At 41.5% G+C, this 21,974-nt stretch overlaps 1 protein-coding gene across 1 annotated transcript in view; it reads left to right on the top strand.

Annotated features, from left to right (window-relative positions):
- LOC148542668 (uncharacterized) overlaps window positions 1-19,938 on the top strand; it is a 67,342-nt gene extending 47,404 nt beyond the window's left edge. Inside the window, exons 9-12 of the mRNA XM_088467640.1 lie at window positions 11,219-11,437; window positions 13,634-13,681; window positions 13,797-13,888; window positions 19,525-19,938. Coding sequence (XP_088323766.1) covers window positions 11,219-11,437; window positions 13,634-13,681; window positions 13,797-13,888; window positions 19,525-19,602 — 437 coding nt within the window. The 3' untranslated portion in view covers window positions 19,603-19,938. The remainder of the gene's footprint in view (window positions 1-11,218; window positions 11,438-13,633; window positions 13,682-13,796; window positions 13,889-19,524) is intronic.
- Window positions 19,939-21,974: the final 2,036 nt, after the last annotated feature.

The raw sequence follows: 21,974 nt of genomic DNA, 5'->3' as shown, positions 1-21,974 counted from the left end.
GCGCTACCAAGTCGCATTGTGCTTTAAAAGGATTGCTACAATTCCCCCATGTTCTTAAAAATGTTTTCTTTTGTTATCAGAACAATGCTGTTTTCTCATGATATTATTGTTTGTAGCCAAATAACTTGTTTGATTAACAATAATTTGCCTATAAAGTTTGCTTTTCCCTGAAATGCAGTGTATACGCCTGTCAATTTCACTTTTTGAATTGACTGTCTTTTCATTCTTAACAGTATATAGTTGTAACTGCTTCATGTAATTCCCCTCCGCAAGCTGCCAGTCAGGACTCCATTACCGCAGAACACAGCTGTTCCTTGCTGATGGAAACTATAGAAATTATATATATATATATAGTAATACAGTCGGGGTAGGGGGTCCCTCTCCTGGGGTAGACGGACACCGCCTTACACACAGCAGCCAGGAATAGCACTCCAGTCGTGAGTTTTCATACAAGCTGGCCGGCGCCAGTTTTTATTGTGCAATATCAAAACTGAAAGAAACAAAACACAAAATAAACCCTAGCCCGGCTGGGCACTAACTAGACATCAAGTTCCCTCACTAACGGAACACTAAATAAAACTCCGTCCACAATACCTTCTGGTTTGTAACCAGCAGTGTCTCAGAGCAAGCTAACCTGCAGGCCTGCCCTCCCAGGTATGAGACACTCAGCTATGAAAATACCCAGCTTATCTGAGCCACTTTCAGGTGCAAGCCCTAATGAGCCTGCTACCAGGCTGAAAGGCCCAAAACCTGGAGTGGCCTGTGGATGGAGCCCTCCCTCTCCTCACATCCACACCCCCAAGACCCATTCCGGCTTTTCACAGAAGCCAACATTTCTAGTCTGCTTATCCAACAGACTTCTCCTTGGGGTTTTAAAAGACATAAGACAGGAATCTGGGACATACTGTATATAGCAGCCATTCCACACTTCTCCAGTGCTTCTATCACAATATATAGTAAAGAAAAAGACAGCGGTACTCAGGGTCTCATAAGGTTCAATAACTTATATTCAAAAAAGTGTCACAGCATAAATCCAACGTTTCGAGGCTCGTGGCCCCTTTTTCAAGGTGTGAGTAAGGGGCAATGAGCCTCGAAACGTTGGATTTATGCTGTGACACTTTTTTGAATATAAGCTATTGAACCATATGAGACCCTGAGTGCCGCTGTCTTTTTCCTTACTTTGAAGATTATTAATACAGAGGGTACCTGGACACATCTAAATTGTGTTAGAGGAGTGCCAGATATATATATATATATATATATATATGTGTATATATATTATATATATATACTGTATAACTGTATTTTAGGCAGACTGTGTTTAAAAGCACATGCCCTTTAACCATGAAATTTTCAAAAACCACTCCGAAATGTACGTTTTTTTTAATGATTGAATTAGGTCAAGAACATCAGTTTAAAGTTATCCAACACGATTTTATAAAAAATATTGTTTTCTTTTTGTTTGAAACACAGTATAGCATTAAAAATAGCATTTTTATGGTATACTGTAGTGATGACCATAGACGGCTGTAGCATCAATGGCTGATGGTTTCAAACCATCTCTAGAAAACCATCAATCGATGTTTGAGTTCTGCATAAAATTGATTTTTCCAAGCTTTATTGTAGTCTCTCCTCCCCCCCAAATTGGTGTAATTCAAAGCTCTATACAGTCTATACAGCTGTATACAGTCTATACAGTCTATAATTGCCTGTAATTATAACCTATAATTTTGGGATGCTCTCCTGGACTCCAGAGTGTAGGCAGACCTTCTGGATCCCACCCAACTCCTAGTGAAATAGGCGGTACAGGGTTTTGATGAGTTGATTCATGTTGACTTGTGATACTATGGTTCCCCCCTTCTCTGCTGTACAATGCTGCAAATGTAAATAGTCAGGAAGTATGTTACAGCCACAAGCAGGAAAGCATGAAGTTGTAGATACTGATGATTACATTTATTCCTGAGAGCAACAATAGCAGTAAACATGCAACAATCAAACAATCATGGGTTTCATATGCATACTGTAGTTAATTGTGTAGACTATAATGTGTAGGAAGACCAGTCCTTTTTGTATGTCAAGTGAAACCATTAAAGTATGCAACAGGAGTCTCATCCCACAAAGAGAAAGCCCTTACAAGCAAACAGATAGTAGTACTTTTTATTTACGGTTTCAGTATTTACTTTATTTTGTGAATTACAGAAAACCAAGAAGAAAAAGAAAAAGTAACGTGTGTGTATAAGAAAAAACTGTTGTCTGCAAAATGGGGGGCAGGATTAGAGGAAAGTAGAGTAAGAGCAGCCATATGACAATGGAGAGTGAAGGCAATAGTGACAGGAGATGGACTGAGGGAAGTTGGAAAGAGGTTATGGACGTGGGGGAAACCTAAGGAAGAGGGAATAATGTTGGCCCTACAACTAGAACGCTGGTTGGAATGATAATCTGGCAGTCTGTGTGACCAATGATAATCATTCGTTTACTCCCAAACGCTGAAAAAGGTCAAAAACCGGTTGTTCCAACAAGTTGGGGAAATCAAACATGTTTGATTTTTCCTAACTAATCAAACTGGTGTAGGGAGAAAGTTGGAAAGTCCCCACCCAACTGAATGATAAGTAGGCGGACACTGACCGTCAGTGTCCACCTACTTTTGTCATTCCTTTAGCACTGACCAGTAGGAGCAGGTCACCTTGTAATCAGCGCCAGCAGCGTGTTCCCTGTCATCAGCTCTCCCCCCTCCAGTTCTATTCCAGTAGCACAGATATACACCAGGGAAGTGCTTTGTAGTGGCATGAGCATAAATATGACGCAACTGCAGCAAAAGATGAAGCCATGGCTGCGTCCTACTCTGAATTAGGCCCTATATTTGTATCAATTATATATTGGGGGATTTGTACACAATGTTTATAAATAAAGACACATTTTTAACATTTATTAGATGGAAATTCTGTGATTTATAGTTCATTATTGAGTATAGTAACAGGAATTTCTCCATCCCTTTATTTTAGATTGGTATTCAGGTGCAATCCTATATTAATTTTGTGAATCTGAATTACACCAAGGATTTGTTGCTAATCTAAGGCAGCATCTGGGAATTATCATGCTTATGCTTATTCATTCGGTTTTTGTGCCACGGACTCTGATATCCATCCTAGGCGCCAGCCTAAACTCCCCCTTTTCTTCAAGAATCAAAAATGCCAGATTGCTTACTGTGCTTGTTTAAAGACCAAGTAGCTTGAAGAGAAGTATAGTGGACAGCCACATGAAATTTAGCTAGGGTCTTGTTAAAGACGGTGCTATAATCCCCGCTGTGCAAGAGATTCTCATCCAAGGCCGTACAAGATCAATTGAAAAAGCCCTAGTTTACCTGTCAGGATAATAGGCAGTATCTTGGGGGTCAGTAATGGTATTGTGGGACACAAAGGGCAGTAAATTATGTATCAGGAAAGCAACTCTGTTGTGTTTTGAAAGGTCAGAGGAGTAAAATGCAGTTGAAAAGCTAGATGTGGATCGCAGGTTGTGTTTAAAATGGGTTCCTTGGGGGAAAACTATGTTGGCCTTAATGGTGCAAATCACATGGAAGAGGTGGGATGTATTACTTAGAAAGTTGAGGCATTTGACATCAGGGTAGCAACGGTCACCTGCATACATAATATAGGGATCAGGGGGGAACTATGTTGGAGATTTGTCATCCCCCTCTCCACTCGGGAAAAACAGGGAAAGAGGCAGGGAATATTAGGGTGGGGTAAGAACAGAAATGGATGTGGTAGGATGGTAATAAAGGGGACAAACAAGGAAGTATGCACTGGTACACACTCCTCTAGGAGTTCAAAGGGAGAGGTACGCAATGTATAGAGCAATATCATCCTATGATGTGTACACATGGTCTAACAACACCTCAAGGGAGAATAAGAGAGGCCAGCAGAAAAGATGAGCAACATGAATAAAGTGGAGGGGAAAAAAGGGCAGGTGTCAAGTATTCTGAGATGCAAGTGAACGAGGAGAGGGTAAGAAGTCATCATGAAGAGGCACCATTCAGTACAAGACAAACTGAAAGAGAAAGAAAAATAACACAGAGAGCAGAACAGGCAGACGGGCAAGGACAACCAGTCAGGAGATGTCTGTCAGAGTCAATACATCTATATTAACTTGTATAATTAACAGAAGAATTAAACAGGTAACATGGTAAAAAGTATTGATAAGTATCAGTGGGCAGCAGGTGAATTGAGAATTTAATGAAAAAATGACATGTCAAAGAAGTAATAAAACATGGTGGAAGTAAATAATCTTAGAGTAGAAATTTCAAGACAGGAAACAAAGAGACACAAACAACAAAGAAGCCATAGCTGGACCTGGAAGGGATGATAAACATAGGAGGCAGCAGCAAAAATACAAAACATGAAAAGCACAGTGGTACATGTAGAGGCTTAAGTGTACGGTGAGGACTAGATAAATGTATGGAAATAAAATGATTTTAAAGTTCCTTTCACATGGGTCAGCAAGGGTGGTATTCTAGAGCAGTGGTTCTCAAATTCAGTCCTCAGGACCCCACACAGGTCACGTTTTCCAGGTCACACAGCAGGTGCACAGGTGTATCATTACTCACTGACACATTTTGAAAGATCCACAGGTGGAACTAATTATTTTGCTTGTGAATCTGGGAGGAGACCTGGAAAACATGAACTGTTTGGGGTCCTGAGGGCCGAGTTTGAAAACCTGTGCTCTAGACAAAATAAAGTTGTTGTGCATCTCGTGTGAATGTGCAGCAGAGCCATAACTAGACTTTTTGAGCCAAAAAAAGAGCATTGGCACCCCCTCCATTTTTCATTGGAGACATAGGATGCGTGGACAAAAAAGGGGCGTGGCCTCATGGGGAAGGAGCATGACAAATCTGATTTGTCCTGTATGATGATGAAGTACAGATCCCGTTGTACCACTGTTATCCAGGCATCACTGTCAAATACAGTGTGAATCCAATGGCTGCAGTGATGATACACAATAATTATGCAGTATAACTCACCAGCTCTAGATGTAGGAGAGCACTGGTGAAGCTGCACCTGCTGCAGGATTTGTCCATCAGAACAGCCGTGCACAAGCCTGGAACCAGCAGTGTAGATCACCGACTGAAGTTATAGAAAGAGTGCTATTTGTAGTGTATATGCAACAGATATCAGCGGCGGGGAGGTCTGTGATTGGTACACTCTCCGGAAAAGGTACTCGAGGTGTGCTGGTAACACCTGGGGCGGGAATTCGGTGGCTGTGTTCAGGGCTGCCATCAGAAATTGTGGGGTAGATAGCTCCATGTGTAAGGTGACTGACTGCCATGTGAGAGGTGATGGCTTTGAGTCTCGGGTATGACAGAATTTTTAAAACATGTGTGCTAAATAAAAGAGGATGTGACTGAAGGTGCTTGGGGAGCAGTGGCGTAACTAGGGGGGGTCAAGCGGGGCTCATGCCCTGGGCGCCATCGGACCGGCAGCACGGGGGCGCCGCCGCTACGGCCCAGGCCATGGGTTGTCAGTGTAGTCCGCACTACACAGTAACAAACACAGCTGCCGACTAGTACACTCTTCTGGCTCCCGCAGGGGGTGATGGGAGAGACGTCATGACGTGTCTCCCATAATGCAGAGTGGGCCAGCCTGGGAGGACGGAGGAGCAGATGACGACGGCAGGCACAGGAGCGGGGATGTTTTTTTTTTTTAACGTGTTTGTCTTTGGCACTGCTGTGGGGGGGCTACTACTGGGGGCACTATATAAGGGGTAATACTGGGGGCACTTCATCAGGGGGACCTCTACTGCGGACACTGCATAGGGGGAGACTACTACTGGGGGCACTATATAGGGGCACTGCATAGGGGGACTACTACTGGGGGCATTATATAAGGGGCACTGCATAGGGGGGAGCACTACTGGGGGCGCTATATAAGGGGCAATACTGGGGGCACTGCATGGGGGTCTACTACTGGGGGCACAATATAAGAGGCACTACTGGGGGCACTGCATAGTGGGGACTACTACATTGGGAACTATATAAGGGACACTGCATAGGGTGGACCACTACTGTGGGTATTGAATAAGGGGCACTGCATAGGGGGGACCACTATTGAGGACACTGTATAAGGGGCACTACTGAAAGCACTGCATAGGGGGGACCATTACTGGGGCACTGTAGAAGTGGTACTACTGGGTGCACTGTATAAGGGGCACTACATAGGTGGGACCACTACTGAGGACACTCTATAATTGGCACTACTTGGAGCACTGCATGGGGGGACCACTACTGCATAGGGGGGACTACTACTGGGACACTGTATAAGGGACACTGCATAGAGGGGATCACTACTGGGGGCACTGTATAAGGAGAACTGCATAGGGGGACCAGTACTGGGGCACTGTATAAGTGGTACTACTGGGGGCACTGTATAAGTGGCACTACTGGGGGCACTGTATAAGGGTGCATTACAGGGCCACTGTATAAGGGGCACTGTATAGGGGCAATACTACAGGGGGCACTGCATAAGGGGCACTGCTACTGGGGGCATTGCATAAGGGGGACTATTACAATGGTCATTGCAAGATGGGCACTACAACTTGAGGCATTAAGGTGCATATGGAATGAAAAGGAATGTTCCCAGAGTGATGAGAAACGGTGGTGTGTCATGTTGCCATGCCCCCATTTCCCAATGGCCACACTCCTTGTGCCATGTGGCCATGCCCACTTTTTTGGCGCACGCCTAAGGAGCGTGCACCTACTTGTGGGGGGGAACTATCTCAGTTTTTAACTTGCCCTGGGCTCCAAATACCCTAGTTATGCCACTGTTGGGGAGGTGGCCAGATAAAGGGGATGTCATCCATGGAGGAGATATGGATGACCAGGAGATGGAGGGGATAAAAGAAAAGGAAGATACAAGTGGGAATGAGGATAAACAGAAAATTGACAGGTCCAATCAGCGCCCTCTGTCTGCTTGGCCTGTCCCATCACCCTAATTATGGCCCTGGGTCCAAGCCTAACCAGATTAAACAATCTATAGCCAATGACTAAAAGATGAAGCAGTATGGGCACTTTTCCATCCTGGAGCACGATAAAACAAAATAGGTTGGCAAAAATCAGACATAAAGGGCACCAAGGAGTGCAGGAAGGAACAAGAGTGTACAGCATGGCTCAGAAGTCAGAGCCAGTGGTCCTGTAGGGAGGCAAACAATGTTGGACTGGGGCATAAAGGGCCCACCAGGGGAATGCAGTGATAGGGGCCCATGCTTAGGGGTGTGGCCAACCTTCAGAGGGGGTGTGGTCAGCCTCCAGAGAGGCTTGGCTAACCATTAGAAAGTGCATGATCTGGGCCCCTTAACAAAAAAAAATAATTCTGTGCAGTATAATATAACATATGTATAATGTATATTTCAAGTGCACAGTCTGGAACCTGATTCCTAGATGAGGGGGTGGGCCCTCAGGCAGTGGGGCCCACCGAGGGTATCCCCGGTAATCCTGTGGGCCAGTTTGACCCTGGAGGCAAAAAATAGGGGCCACCGGGTCATGGAACCAATGTAGAAGAGAAAGGGTCTCAAAGAATAGTCCCAGGCACAAGGGAGACAGGTAAGTGTAGCAGGACAGTGGAATAGTGAGTCCATCAATCACTGCTGGCATCCTAAAACGGAGCAGGACCAGACTCCATCAGATGCATCAGATCTTTACCTACCCTAGAATCTGAGATTATATCTGTTTTGTCCCTAAGGTTGACCATCAGTTTAAATAGATTGTCGCATCCAAATCAAGCTTACAGTTTGTATCGGTGAGGTGCTCTACTAAGGGCCAAACAATTGAACCAAAAATATAAAGATTTGCAAGCAGATAGGCACTCTCAATGCAAAAATGTAAATATTTTAAAAGCTTACATGTTCAAAGACCATAGTCAACTACGGACTATGGACTTTGAACATGTAAGCTTTTAAAATATTTCTACTTTTGCATTGAGGGTGCCTATCTGCTTGCAAATCTTTATATATATATATATATATATATATATGTATATATTGCGATAGAAGCACTGGAGAAGTCTGGGATGGCATATATGTGTGTCCCAGATTCCTATCATGTGTTTTAAAAACCCCAGGAAAAGTCTGTTATGCCAAACAGACCAGAAGTGTTGGCTTTTGGTAAAAGCCAGATAATGGGTCCTAGGGGTGTGGATGTGAGAAGAGAAGGGAGGGCTCCATCCACAGGCCATTCCATGTGTTGCATTCTAACAGTCTGAGAGCAGGCTGATTAGTAGTTGCACCTGGAAGTGGCTCAGATAAGCTGTGTTATGTTTTGGTTCAGCGTCTCACATACCCTTGGGAGAACAGACACTGAGGTTTGTTCAGAGACACTGTGATATTTGAAAGTGCTGTGTTTGTGTTTGTGGTAAGGCAGTAGGCCCTGCCACTTGTAGAGAGGGAATAACCTGTCTAGTTAGTGCCCAGACAGGCTAGGATTTATTTTTATGTTTTGTTTATTTTGTGATTTACATTGCACAATAAAAACTGGTTCCGACCAGCTTGCACGAAAACCCTGGACTGGTGTGCTGCTTCCTAGCTGCTGTGTGTAAGGAGGTGTCCATCTACCCCTAGAGAGGGACCCCCCTACCCCGACTATATCACAAGATATATAATTTAATGCACCAGCCTGGAAGATTACTATTGTAATTGAAATGGACGTCGGTCGAGACATCTTGTGAACTTGTTGTGATATTTCAATAAATTGCAACATTACAGTATATCAACTGAAGAATGAGTGTTGCTCCAATTATCTCCACTGCTGGGATTAAAAATAGATAGATTGAATTAGATATCATATATTACAGTGAAGCCTTAAAGTCTAATGTAGTCATATATTGTTAAATCTAAAGTAAAGAAAGTAATATAATGAAAGCACCTAAAGTGCATCAACATGTAGCCATATTGGGTCTGATTCACAGGTGCACACTGTGCCGATGCCGCATGGTAGTGGTCAGTTTTCTTAGTCTGTGCATTCGTCAAAGTTGCACATAACATGCGTCCCGATGGTTACCGCTGAAAGCTGCAGAATGGATTTGGGCGCAAAGAGGGGCAATTTCAGTGAGTGTTCCTGATTTGTAACAGGGGGTGGCTAACAAGATCCCGGTGTGTCGCGGTCAGCGACTGCAACTTTTTTGGAGGCAACTGATTTTGGAAGCTGTGTACAGATGGACATTCTGCATCTCCATAGGGCTGGTGCAATGTTCGATGATGCGACTGATGTGTGACTGATGGTGCATCTTCATACACAAAGTGGCAGATTAGCTCCACAGCTAATGGGCGTCTCTGTACAAATCCCATTGGCTGTGGCATCTACATAAAGACGCATACGGAAAAAGATCTAATCTTAGCTTAATTTGCGTCCACCTCTTAATCCAGACCATTATTTATCATCATGTGATTAGAAATGGTAATGACCAAGCAAAAAAATACAGTATATATACATATTTGTGTAAAAAATACAGATTCAACAGCAAAATGAGCACATATTACGACCTAAAAAAAGCCTACGCAAAAAACTTGCATACATGGATCAATATGCTGAGCTAAGCAGATACTCCATATTCATGTAACTCAGCGTGTACTGTAGGAGTTAACCCATACCTTAGTGTAAAGCACAGTGATAGTGTACACTGCTGGTTAGCTGCAATGAAGTACATTGATCCAATGTACTTAGTTTACCAACGTTTTTCATTGTTGCTAAATCCCAAGTGGGTTTAACTGCTTCTAACCAATCAGAGGTGCTTTTCCAGGGCCCTGACCAGTCAGAATGAAGCCATTAAGTTTAATCAGAAGTATGCTGTGGTTCCTTCAAGGTGCACTGTTGTGTCAACTATATGGTTTGTTATTTTACCAAGTGGGTTGCAAGCCTGGAAGAAAGAATTCCCCTTCAGGAGTTAGTGTTGTAGATATCTTGTTAGCCCACACTAACCACTACATGGTTGTGGGAGGAGCCCTAGTGCTGTCAGCAAGGGGCTGTTTTTTTCCCTTTCTTTATGAGGGGCTGCTTACTGTAAAGCTGAGGCCTTACTAGCAACCAACTTAAGTCTATTTTGTAAAACTTTATAAAAACAACATTAGTATTAAGAAAAGGCAGTTCTCTTTCTATAGTAATCCTTAAGCTGCCCATCCACTAGGCGATTAAACCTAGCAATTGAGCGATAACGGCCATCGTTATCGTTCAATCGCTTGGAAATTGTCTGCAAATCGTGCAGTAAAATGCCCTAAACGACCATCGATGCGCGATCCCGCCTGTCGTTTCCGTCGTCCTGTTTTGCCCATCAATTAGTCGTTATTGGACATCATTATCGTTCCATTGTTCATGCATCGGTACACGTTTTCAAAGCCAGGACGACCAACATATATAGATTTATAAATATTTCAGCCCACTTTTATTAACAACTGCTTTGAAAATCGTTGGTCTATGGTCTATGGTCTTTGGTCGTTTTGTGCAATCGTTCACAAATCGTTCATGCACATGACGATAACGATCATCAGGAATTGATGAATGATTTGTGAAGATCTTTTGATCTTTCATCTTTCAGGGACAAGTCTGCTAATGAATGGGCAGCATTATATGTAAAAATGTCATAATCCCACACTTAACTCCTTAAATGATATCCCAATTTTAACCACCACGTCGTTAGTCATTGTACGTCCTTATCCTCTATATGTACAAGCTATATAGGTGTGAAATGCGTTTTCTGGCCTATGTTGCACTTATAAATACGTTTTCTGCCCTATGTTGCACTTATAAATACGTTTTATGGCCTATGTTGCACTTATAAATAAGAGTAATCCTATACCTGCAGCTACCAGTATTTCTGTTACTTTCTTCATGATCCACATATTTTTTAACTGTTTACTTGGGAGATCTTTACATACAATTACGGGTATCACATGAAATAATAGATAAAATACCTACAGTATTTTAGTAGTTACATTCAATAATTTTTTTATTTTTTTACAGTTTTTATAATAATTATAGAGAGGGAACACAATGCTTTGGGTTATCACCCACCCCAAGTATAGCAACAAAGTTAACAACATCTGGAATACTCCAGCCTAGAACAATCAGTGTGCAGACAAATTCAGGTAGCAGGACAAGAGTAGCCCAGTTATCCATGTACAGTGTGTTAGGGCTTCTTACTGTATTATGGAGCATTAACTTCACCAGCAATATCTTGTGTAGCTTCGTACATAACCAGTGAAAAGGACCCGGCAGCTGCAACCAACACAACAGAGCCTACCGCCGACAACAGTCGTAAAAGGAAGAGACTGTTTTCCTTATTTTGGGCACTAATATTCCCTGCCCTAGCAGATATTGACCAGTCCTATCAGTCAGCCTCAAATGTTGGTGTCATGGATGCTTTTGGACAATGGAAACTTTACAACCATACATCTGGCACAGGTAAGGTTTTTTTTTTAAAACAAATTACATTTTGTGGCTTTACTTAAAGTGAAAATGAATCCCAAAATATAAAATGTAAATACTATTAGGGAAGCATTAAATATTTTAAGTTTTTATCTAAATTCTGCATCCTGTAAAAGAAGACTGCCCCCTGCTGCCCATACATGAAGCTATTCTTTGCTGGCTGCATGTTAGGAGTGTGCCTAGGTTTGCTGAGAGAGGGTAGAGGTGCACTGTACAAAATAGAAATGTCTCATTACAAGTTCAGCCTCCATCAGCTGTAGAATCTTAGCTTTCATTAAAATAAGGCTCAGCATCATTTAGGGCTTAGGTTAATCATAAGAGTGAAAAAACATCAGGATTCTCTTTATTTCATGTATCACTTATGTATCAAGTATTGTTTAACAATGAGCAAAGAGCTCCTAGAAATCTTCTAAACCAAAGTGAAACTGAAAGGAGCAAGATACATCTATTACAATATCTGAACGGTTAGGTCTAGACAATACAGGGCTGATGGCCCTGTGACGTCACACCCACGTGACTCGGCCTGAAAGGGGGAGGGGCATGGATGGTAGCGGGGGACCAAAAGTGTCCCCTCGCGGGCTTGCTGTGCTCGCCACGCTTCGGGCACGGTGGCTCGCTGCGCTCGCCACAAATATATATTCCCCCTCTATGCCCTAGTGGATGGTAACGCAGGAGCGGTCCAGCCTCCTGCAGCGGTCACGTGGTGTCTACGTCACAGAGGTCCTTTCTCCAACTTGGAAATAGCAGCAACCATATCTGAACAGTCCTGTGCTCCACCAGCTAGTTCAACAATTAACTCTTTTTACAGAGTGGAATTGCTATTCCACTCAATTCATTCTAGTGTTTTTACTGCTCCACATAGGTGCCCTGATTCAAATGGCTAGGTTCACTGCTCCACATAGGTGCACTGATTCAAATAGCTAGGTGCCTGAGCCACATAGCTAGTTGCACTACATAACTAGGTGCATTGATATTATTATTTTTCCCATCTACTCCCATAGACTGCAGCAAGTGTATGCTTCTACATAAATGCTGCCATTTTGCATTTTAAACCAACTTGTGGAATTCTTTGAGCAAATCAGAGTGCACTGTGCTGTATTTCTGATAGTTTGTGCTTAAAAAATAATCTGCTCTGTCACCAATTTAAAAAATCTATTAATAAGAAATCATAAAAGGCAGGGACGGACTGGGAATCCAGATCAGGCCTGGCATTAGCGCGTGCTCGAAAAAAAGGGGGCGTGGCCTCGCTGCATGCCCCCTTCTCTCAATATACCGGCTGAGCAGTGCGCAGGGAGGCGAATATGCTTGGCCAGGTTCCAGTCTGGATAGGCCCTTCTGCAATTTGCCAGAAGTGCCAGATGGCCAGCCCAGCCTTGATAAAAGGAATCATTTGGCTAAAGTCGAATTTGATGAACACATATTTTACTAAAAACCACTATGATCTAGCCAAATACAATGTATACTTAAATACTACACATGACAGTCATAAATAGTTACATTGCACTGACTCAAAGTGGGATACTCTATTGTACACAGTATAATGAGCAACTTCTGGATAATTTATTGAGTAAAGAGCACTATTCTGACAGGCTTGTTCACTATCCGCTGCTAATGCACTTTTTAGTAAACGCATGAGAACAGCAATAACAATAAAATTACCAGCTTCTTATGGACTCACTGAGTTCTAAAGTTTTAGTACTATTTTTTTACTTTAACATGTGCTACGAGCACAATATATTGAATTTGTAAAATCATTATATGTATCAAAAGTGCATGTAAAAAGCGTGAAAGACGTCACTAAAGCACGTAAAAACACATTACTGAAACGCGTCGTGTAGTTTTGCAGAACATGTGCGAGTCCTGATTTAGAATATAGCAAGGCTAGATAGTGCACTTCAACGTCTACAAAATATATAAAACTACTTTTTCAGGTTCAGTTCCACTTAAAATCTATTTATTACAATGTTGCGTGAATATTAATAAATATGTTGTGTTTGTTTTATTTTGTTTCAAATAATTCTTAAATCTTGTGAACTTCAATAACTGGGTTAAAGAAATCTGTATTCACTAATTTTATTATATTTTTTATATTTTTTTGTGTTGCTTAATTCATGACCTAAAAAGGTACAGAAAAATAATGCTAAGTATTTTATTTCTTTTTTTTTCATATAGCAAATAATTCAGATATTAATAATTCAACCAGGGAGCCTCCCGGAAAAGGTAAAGCATAAATAAGTGGCTGCAAGCTTTGTAATGGAACATGTTATTACAGAATTATAATTAACTATCATTGAATATTATTGTTATTTTGTTTTTGTCCTGTATATAATTTCAGAGTCTGGGGATTCTCTTGAAGTTTTCCTAGTTAGCTATTTGAGAGTAAATAGGAGAGACAGTGCATCACAGTCAAGAAGTATATTACAAGATGTAAGTACTGTAACTCAATAATGTATTATTGGTACTTGGTTTTATGACACCCATGCACTTGATAAATTATCAGAATTGATCTTGGTGAGGCCTTGATCGATAGGAACTCCTGTTCCCAAATAACACTATGGAGTACATTTACTAAAGGTCAATTTCAATTGATTTTAATTTAATTCAAATCGATCTATCTCTATGTTTTGGTTGAGGGGCTAAACAACACATATACTAAAACTTAAAAAAACAAATCAAAAATTGTATGTTAGTAAATGTGTGATTTAGCCCCAGAAACATCGATTTAGATCGATTTGAAATTGTCCTTTAGTAAATTTACTCCCATGTGTTCACCAATACTTGGTTGTCCCTATGACTTAAATTCAAAGTAGTGATAGTTTATCAATTTAGGTTTCACTAAAGGTAAGTAAGTACATAATAATAGTGACTAACCTGCTAGTACCCCTCCAAGGTACCTGATGACGATTGCAAAAGGTAACCAGCGGTATATGCACAGTTCAGCAGGAGAGAGCAGTAATGGCAGAGCAACAGTAGAGATGATCCAAATGACACATGATGCATATAAGAAGTGAATATTGGCAATGAATGACTCAAACAGCGGGATAAAGTGGGATATATAAGTAACAGGTCAGTCTAGGTGGCATATAATAGCGGTCTTTTCAGGCAACATTATCAATAGCAGAGTAGGTCTTAGTAGCAGGGGTAAGCAACAGTTAGGATAAGAGGCAGAACAACAGACACAATGTGAAATGCTATAATAAATCAGCAAGGTTCTTCTACTGAAGGCTGCTAATTGAAGCAGCTATTGCCAATGAGCACACAGGAGGAAACCGGCTCCCGTTGAGCCGAGAACATATAAATGACACATGACTGCAAGGATCCACTTTTGGCCATACTGAAACGGACACTGCCAGTGACAATAAGCAACCACAGACAGCCTGATATGTCTCCCTTCTGTTCCTAACATTATATAAAATACATGTAGGACAAAAAACTGTAGTTCGAAGCAAAGGTGTATATCTGTTTGAGATTTAAACCACTGCTTCAAATGAAGCTGTTATATATAAAAAACAGCTCCTTTGTAATGAGACTGAGCGTGCAATAGAATACATTTCTGCCCTGTTTATTATATTATCAACTTTCATAAACATATATACAAAAAACTAAAAGTGTTACTTTGCATGTATCCACTATTCATGTCTGCTTTTATCATCCTGTAGTTTTTCGGTCTTGGGTAGAATTTTTTTTCCGCTGAACTACATAGAACAAAGTAATACTTTTATAGCATTGTTTCTACAGCAGAGGTAAAAGTGACTCACAGATAATTTTCCCTTACTGTGCCTATAAGGCTGCTTTCAGTTTGTGTCAGGAAAACCTTTCTACAGTCAGGTGCATAAATATTGGGACATTGACAGAATTTTCATATTTTGGCCTCTATTCACCACCACAATGGCTTTAAAATTAAACAAACAAGATGTGCTTTAACTGCAGACTTTCAGATTTAATTTGAGGGTAATTACATCCAAATCAGGTGAACGGTTTCTATATGTGCCTCCCACTTTTTAAGGGGCCAAAAGTAATGGGACAAACTAAACAATCCTAAGTCAAACTTTCACTTTTTAATTATTTGTTGCAAATCCTTTGCAGGCAATTACAGCCTGAAGTCTGGAATGCATAGACATCACCAGACGCTGGGTTTCATCCCTGGTGAATGCTCTGCCAGGCCTCTACTGCAAATGTCTTCAGTTCCTGCTTGTTCTTGGGGCATTTTCCCTTCAGTTTTGTCTTCATCAAGTGAAATGCATGCTCAATCGGATTCAGGTCAGGGGATTGACTTGGCCATTGCATAACATTCCACTTTTTAGCCTTAAAAAACTCTTTGGTTGCTTTTGCAGTGTGCTTCGGGTCATTGTTCATCTGCACTGTGAAGCGCCGTCCAATGACTTCTGAAGCATTTGACTGAATATGAGCATGTCATATTGCCCGAAACACTTCAAAATTCATTCTGCTGCTTTTGTCAGCAGTCACATCATCAATAAATACAGGGGAACCAGTTCCATTGGCAGCCATACATGCCCACGCCATGACACTACCACCACCTCAATGCTTCATTGAGGTGGTATGTTTTGGATCATGAGCAGTTCCTTTCCTTATCCATTCTCTTCCCTTCCCATCATTCTGGTACAAGTTGATCTTTGTCTCATCTGTCCATAGGATGTTGTTCCAGAACTGTAATGGCTTTTTTAGATGTTGTTTGGCAAACTCTAATCTGGTCTTCCTGTTTTTGAGGCTCACCCCAATGGTTTAAATCTTGTGGTGAACCCTCTATATTCACTCTTGTGAAGTCTTCTATTGATTGTTGACTTTGACACATATACACCTACCTCCTGGAGAGTGTTCTTGATTTCACAACCAACTGTTGTGAAGGGATTTTTCTTCACCAGGGAAATAATTCTTCTGTCATGCACCACAGTTGTTTTCCGTGGTCTTCCGGGTCTTTTGGTGTTGCTGAGCTCTACGGTGCGTTCTTTCTTTTTAAGAATGTTCCAAACAGTTGATTTGGCCACACCTAAAGTTTTTGCTATCTCTCTGATGGGTTTGTTTTAATTTTTCAGCCTAATGATGGCTTGCTTCACTGATAGTGACAGCTCTTTGGATCTCATATTGAGAGTCGACAACACCTGATTCCAAATGCAAATGTCACACCTAGAATCAACTCCAGACCTTTTACCTGCTTAATTGATAATGAAATAATGAGGGAATAGTCCACACTTGTTCATGAAATAGCTTTTGAGTTGATAGTCCCATTATTTTTGGCCCCTTAAAAAGTGGGAGGCACATATAGAAACCGTTGTAATTCCTACACCATTCACCTGATTTGGATATAATTACCCTCAAATTAAATCTGAAAGTCTGCAGTTAAAGCACATCTTGTTTGTTTCATTTCAAAGCCATTGTGGTGGTGAATAGAGGCCAAAATATGAAAATTCTGTCAATGTCCCAATATTTATGCACCTGAATATTTACCTGATTAGTGTTAATATAAATATATGGTACAGGGTACATGTCATGACATTCTGATTGGAGTATTAGCTATTGCGGATATATTAGCAATCTGAATATTTTTGGGCTTAATTAATATGTACATAGAAATCTCAGACCAGTTATTAATATCACTGTTATCACATGAAGAATGCTCACTTATGATATGATGGTAGTTTCTATTACAGAAACACGCAGTAGCTTATAGAACCTACCTCCCAGTACCTGAAATAGGTTTTAGGAGTGAGGAGATCTTTTGCTTACCATAATAGCCATATACATAAACATCAATACCTACAATTCACACAGGAGAGAGACTTCAATGAGAGTTATCACAAAATATAGCTGACTGCTCTCAATAGTACCCAACTTGTTAGGGTAACAAATAGCTGAATGAAATGAAGACAGGAGAAGAGTAGAAATGTACAGAAGCCTGGACTTAAGCAGGCACACTTAAAATTTGTAACTTCTAACATTTTGTTTGTCAATAAACATATCCATATAATTTTTATTTTAATTTATACTATGATTGTATATTCCTGTTATTCTTGTAATGAAAGCTGCAAAACTCTTATATCATTCTCTAAACTGACATCATAATTTGATTACACACATTTAGACAATCCAAGCTTTTTAGTCACCTACCTCTTGTACAACTTCATTAGCAATTCCCATGTTTACCTACTCTGAAATTGTTTACTCTGAGAGGTACACATGGGTGCTGAGTGGGGCGTTGTGCCACAAACGGCATCATCACAGCCTCATCACCTACTGTGGAATGGAGTGATTAGCAGCATTGGGCTGTGGGGATCACATCATCAAGCCTCCTGATATCCCACGTCACTGGGACAGTGAGTGAAATCAGGGAGGCTCTTCTACTCTCCAGGGAGTGCAGGAGAACTCCCCAATATACAGGTGTCTCTTAGACATTTTGGGAGAGTAGTCAAATATAGCATTCCTCCTGACTCATAGCGTTACTATAGCTCTAGTAACTGTGCATGTCAAGTATTCTGGACAGTAGGGATAGAAGAGAAATATAATTGATGCAGGGCTTAGTTCATCCTTTCTGCTTGAACCATGATTGGATTGAATTGGGTGCTATTATCTTCTCACCCAGCTGACATCATCATCATTATTATCTTTTATTTATGAAGTGCCACTGGTAGCAATTTGGACTTGGTAGGCATCAATTCTGCATGGCTGCAGGGTTGGTACATGCGTTCTGGGGCCCCTATGCACACCACTTATGTGAGGTACTAGGACCATCTCTTCCCCCTTATCACAGCCCTCCATTTTTTTACTTGGTGTGGGGCAGTGACAGGGTGGCATCTTCTATTTTTGGGACTGTGGGGCTGGTATTTGACATTATTGTTCAGTACTATGGGCCTGATTCAGAGCCACTCGTAAGTGGCCGCTCGTTCGCTCCGAGCGATGTTTGCCCAACTGCGCATGCGTACGGATCGTAGTACGCATGCGCGAACCAGTCAGTGTGGCCGAAAATCGTGTGCTTGCAAAATAGCGAATGCCTGCTATTTTGAGTGACAGAATGAGGCGTATGTGGGTGGTAACAGGGAAAGGTGCTTGAAAACGGGGAGTGGAGATCCGAACGCAGTCGTGCTTAAAGGTCAAAATGGGCGTTTTAAGGGTGTGCATAATTAATAGAGCAGCGTCATTGACCACGTCACTGGGTTATTTTATAGCCAGAACTGCTCGCAAAATTGTGGTAGCAAAAACCAACCACAAGAATAGCGAGCAGTTCATACCCTGGTCGATGTACTCGGTTAATCTAATAAATAGCGGACATGACATAGGATGCGAGCGGCCGGGGGGCGTATTTTTCCAAAAAAAGACCACAAGTTTTGTTTGCTCGTTCAGACATAGAGGCGTGAACAGACCGCAAAGAGCGAATGGTTCATTTGAATAGCCACCCCTATTTTCTGAACGAGCGAGCGCAAATAGCGTCCGGCTCTGAATCAGGCCCCATGTCCCCAGCCTTTTACAAACATGGTGGATGAGCAGTCAGCAGGTTCATAGGTAAGAAGCTGATAGCTGCTGCCCGCCATGTTTAAGGCTGCCACTCAGTGTGAGGGCACCCCATAAAAAATTAAAAACACCTATTAATGAGTGACATTTTGGCACTAATTCAGTGGTATAGGCACCCCTTATAGGCACCCCTTACACCCTTGAGACATAGGCAACAGTCTTGATTGAAGGTATTGTATATATGGGGGCATCCATAATTAGCATTAGAGTTTTTCAAATTGAACAGTCACTTTAAATTATTCTTGCCACTCTTTTGCTTGACCTATACCCTGCCTAATCAGTTGACAACCACTGCATTAGGTCCTTTACTATAGTTAATGAAATTAAATAAAATGTATTGTGCATAGTCCCTCTTACTTCTTTATCTGTTAATATCCTTTCTGTATATTTTCAATTGTAAAGGCAGAAAGCATGCGGGCACTCTATAAATAAAGCTTAGTAATAATAGTTTTATTTGAGATTACCACCTGTCTATGAATCCACTCATAACAGGCTTTCTTATTTCATGATTTAATATAACAGTGTCTCTGTGATCTCAGATTCGGCAGCTGCTAGAGGAGGATGTCCAGGGCACAGTCTTCATGGACAGACTAAAAGCACTCAAGGAAAACCCCTGAGTTGAATCTGCCGACCTAAACGGGCACACAGATCTTTCCAGTTCAACAGTGGTTAAAAATCTGTCCTGTCTTATTGTACATTGCTTTATTGGGAACTTAAGTCCTTTCTGTAGTAAGTAGTGTGTTCTGACGCTTTAATGTTATTGAGCTGCTTTGATGCTAGCTTTAGATATACAGTATATATTGTGTATCATATATGTGTATATCGTATATATGCTACTTTTATTTTGCTGTTTTGCCTGTAATTATACACTATAGGAGAAATGTGGGAGAAAACCTTCACATTTTGAGGCTTTAGTTCCATTAGTGTAAAAAATAAATAAAACTTACTCTCTATCTGCGTCATCAGTATGAGTACAAGTTTCTGTTCCTTTTAATGACTGGGCCAGAAATACAGCATTCTTCCCATGTAAAACCATCTGAGCTTGTGCTTGACAGAGAGAATGTAGAAGATCAAGATTGTTTTACATTATTATTTATTATACTGACAATGATAGATAAACAATGTTTTCACCATTATAGGAATGAAAGTAAGTACAGTATTTGATACTACTGACATTTTTGTGCTTCTTTTGACATAACTATGTCAGTATGCAACATGTACACAGAATGCAGAGAATTACACTACATAGAAATTTGCAATTTAAGCGCCTCAGTACTAGGTCTCACCAATCCCGAAATACGGGTTAGCATTCACTGTCTATCAGTGAGTTGTGACAGAATACTCTGGACAACAAACATGGATGCCGCTGGTTATCTTTTACCTCAAGATTTGCTAAGAGAACCTCCTCGTCAGAGTTGAGAAGCAAGAACAAGACCAGGCCCAGATTATGCAGTGCCTACAAACGCTTATGCAATGAGTTGGTACCGCTCAGACACCTCCGGTACAACCAGCACCACAACTTGTGGTGGCCGTTAAAGCTGAAGGTGCTTCTGCACCATTACGGATTCCGAATCCCGAGAAGTATGATGGGGACCCCAAAAGTTATAGAGGATTTCTGAATCAGTGCTCGATTCAGTTCAAGGTCCAGGCGGCAAATTTCTCTTCTGAGAGGACGAAGGTGGCTTATGTTATCTTGTTGCTGTCCAGACAGGTGTTGACATGGGCCTCTCCGTTATGGGAAAGAAATGACCCTGGTAAATAGCAGCGCTAATTTTCTAGCAGCCATCTGGACGGTTTTCGATGAATCCGGATGAGTATCCTCCGTAGGGTCAACTATTCTGCAATTGAAGCAAGGCAATCAATCTGCAGGGCAATATTCTGTGCAATTCCAAGCTCTTGCCTCAGAGTTAGGGTTTAACAACAAAGCCTTGGTTGCCGCATTCATGCAAGGTCTCTCAGAACAAATCAAGGTCTAGATAATTACCAACAATTCTGTATGTAAAAAATAAGTGAGCAAGATGCTGCGCTAATAAAGACTGAAAATAGCATTACCTGCCATTGTCATGTCTTCCTGCCACAGAGAGGGAAAGGAGGTTCAAGAATAAGCTGTGTCTATACTGTGGCAAACCAGGTAACCTACTCTCTGGCTGTTCTAAAAGTCCAGAAAACGAGAAGGCCTAACTGATCGAGGGGTGGTCAGATAGGTGCATTTCAGCACACCACAAATGAAAACCCTCTCAGTTCACAATTAATGTGAATTCTGCTTCTAGAAAAAAACGCTGAACCTCTTATGGCCTTTTTAAACTCAGGTGCCAACGGTAATTTCATCACAGCCAAAAAAGTCTGAAGAGGACGAAATGCAGGAGGATAAACCATTTCTTAATTCTTAATCCTGCTTGCTTTGTAGTGGTAACCAGCAAGATCAAGGTTCCTCCAGGGAAAATGTTTAAAGCACCCCAACTCCATGCAAAGCTTCTTCAGTGGGCACATTTGTCACGGTTCAGTGGTCATGCACGTGTTAGAAGAACCTTGGCGCTAATCCTCAAGGCCTATTGGTGGCTGATGATTCGCCGAGTTGTCAAGGATTTCGTGGCAGCCGGCCATACCTTTGCTTAACATATGGTTCAACTGCACTCGCCATCAGGTTCTCTGCTTCCTCTACCAGTGCCTGATAGTCCTTGGACCCACATTTCCATGGACTTTGTGACAGATCTACCTCCCTGTCAAGGGTTCAATATTATCTGGGTGATGGTGGATAGATTTTCCAAGACCACTCACTTAGTTCCATTTAGGGGGTCTACCGTCAGCACCAAAATTGGCAGAACATTTATAAGAAAGATCTTTAGGTTGCACGGGATCCCCAGGGACATTACCTCTAGATTCTGGAGAGCATTATGTAAGAGCTTTTGGATCAACCTGAGCTTCTCTTCAGCCTACCACCCTCAGAGTAATGGTCAGACAGAATGAGTAAAGCAAGACTTGGAGAAGT

This window comes from Taudactylus pleione, unplaced genomic scaffold, assembly GCF_031769625.1.
Source record: "Taudactylus pleione unplaced genomic scaffold, aTauple2 ptg000010l, whole genome shotgun sequence".
NCBI lineage: Eukaryota > Metazoa > Chordata > Amphibia > Anura > Myobatrachidae > Taudactylus > Taudactylus pleione.
Note: the sequence above shows the minus strand (reverse complement) of the source record. Positions and strands in the feature narration are given on the sequence as shown.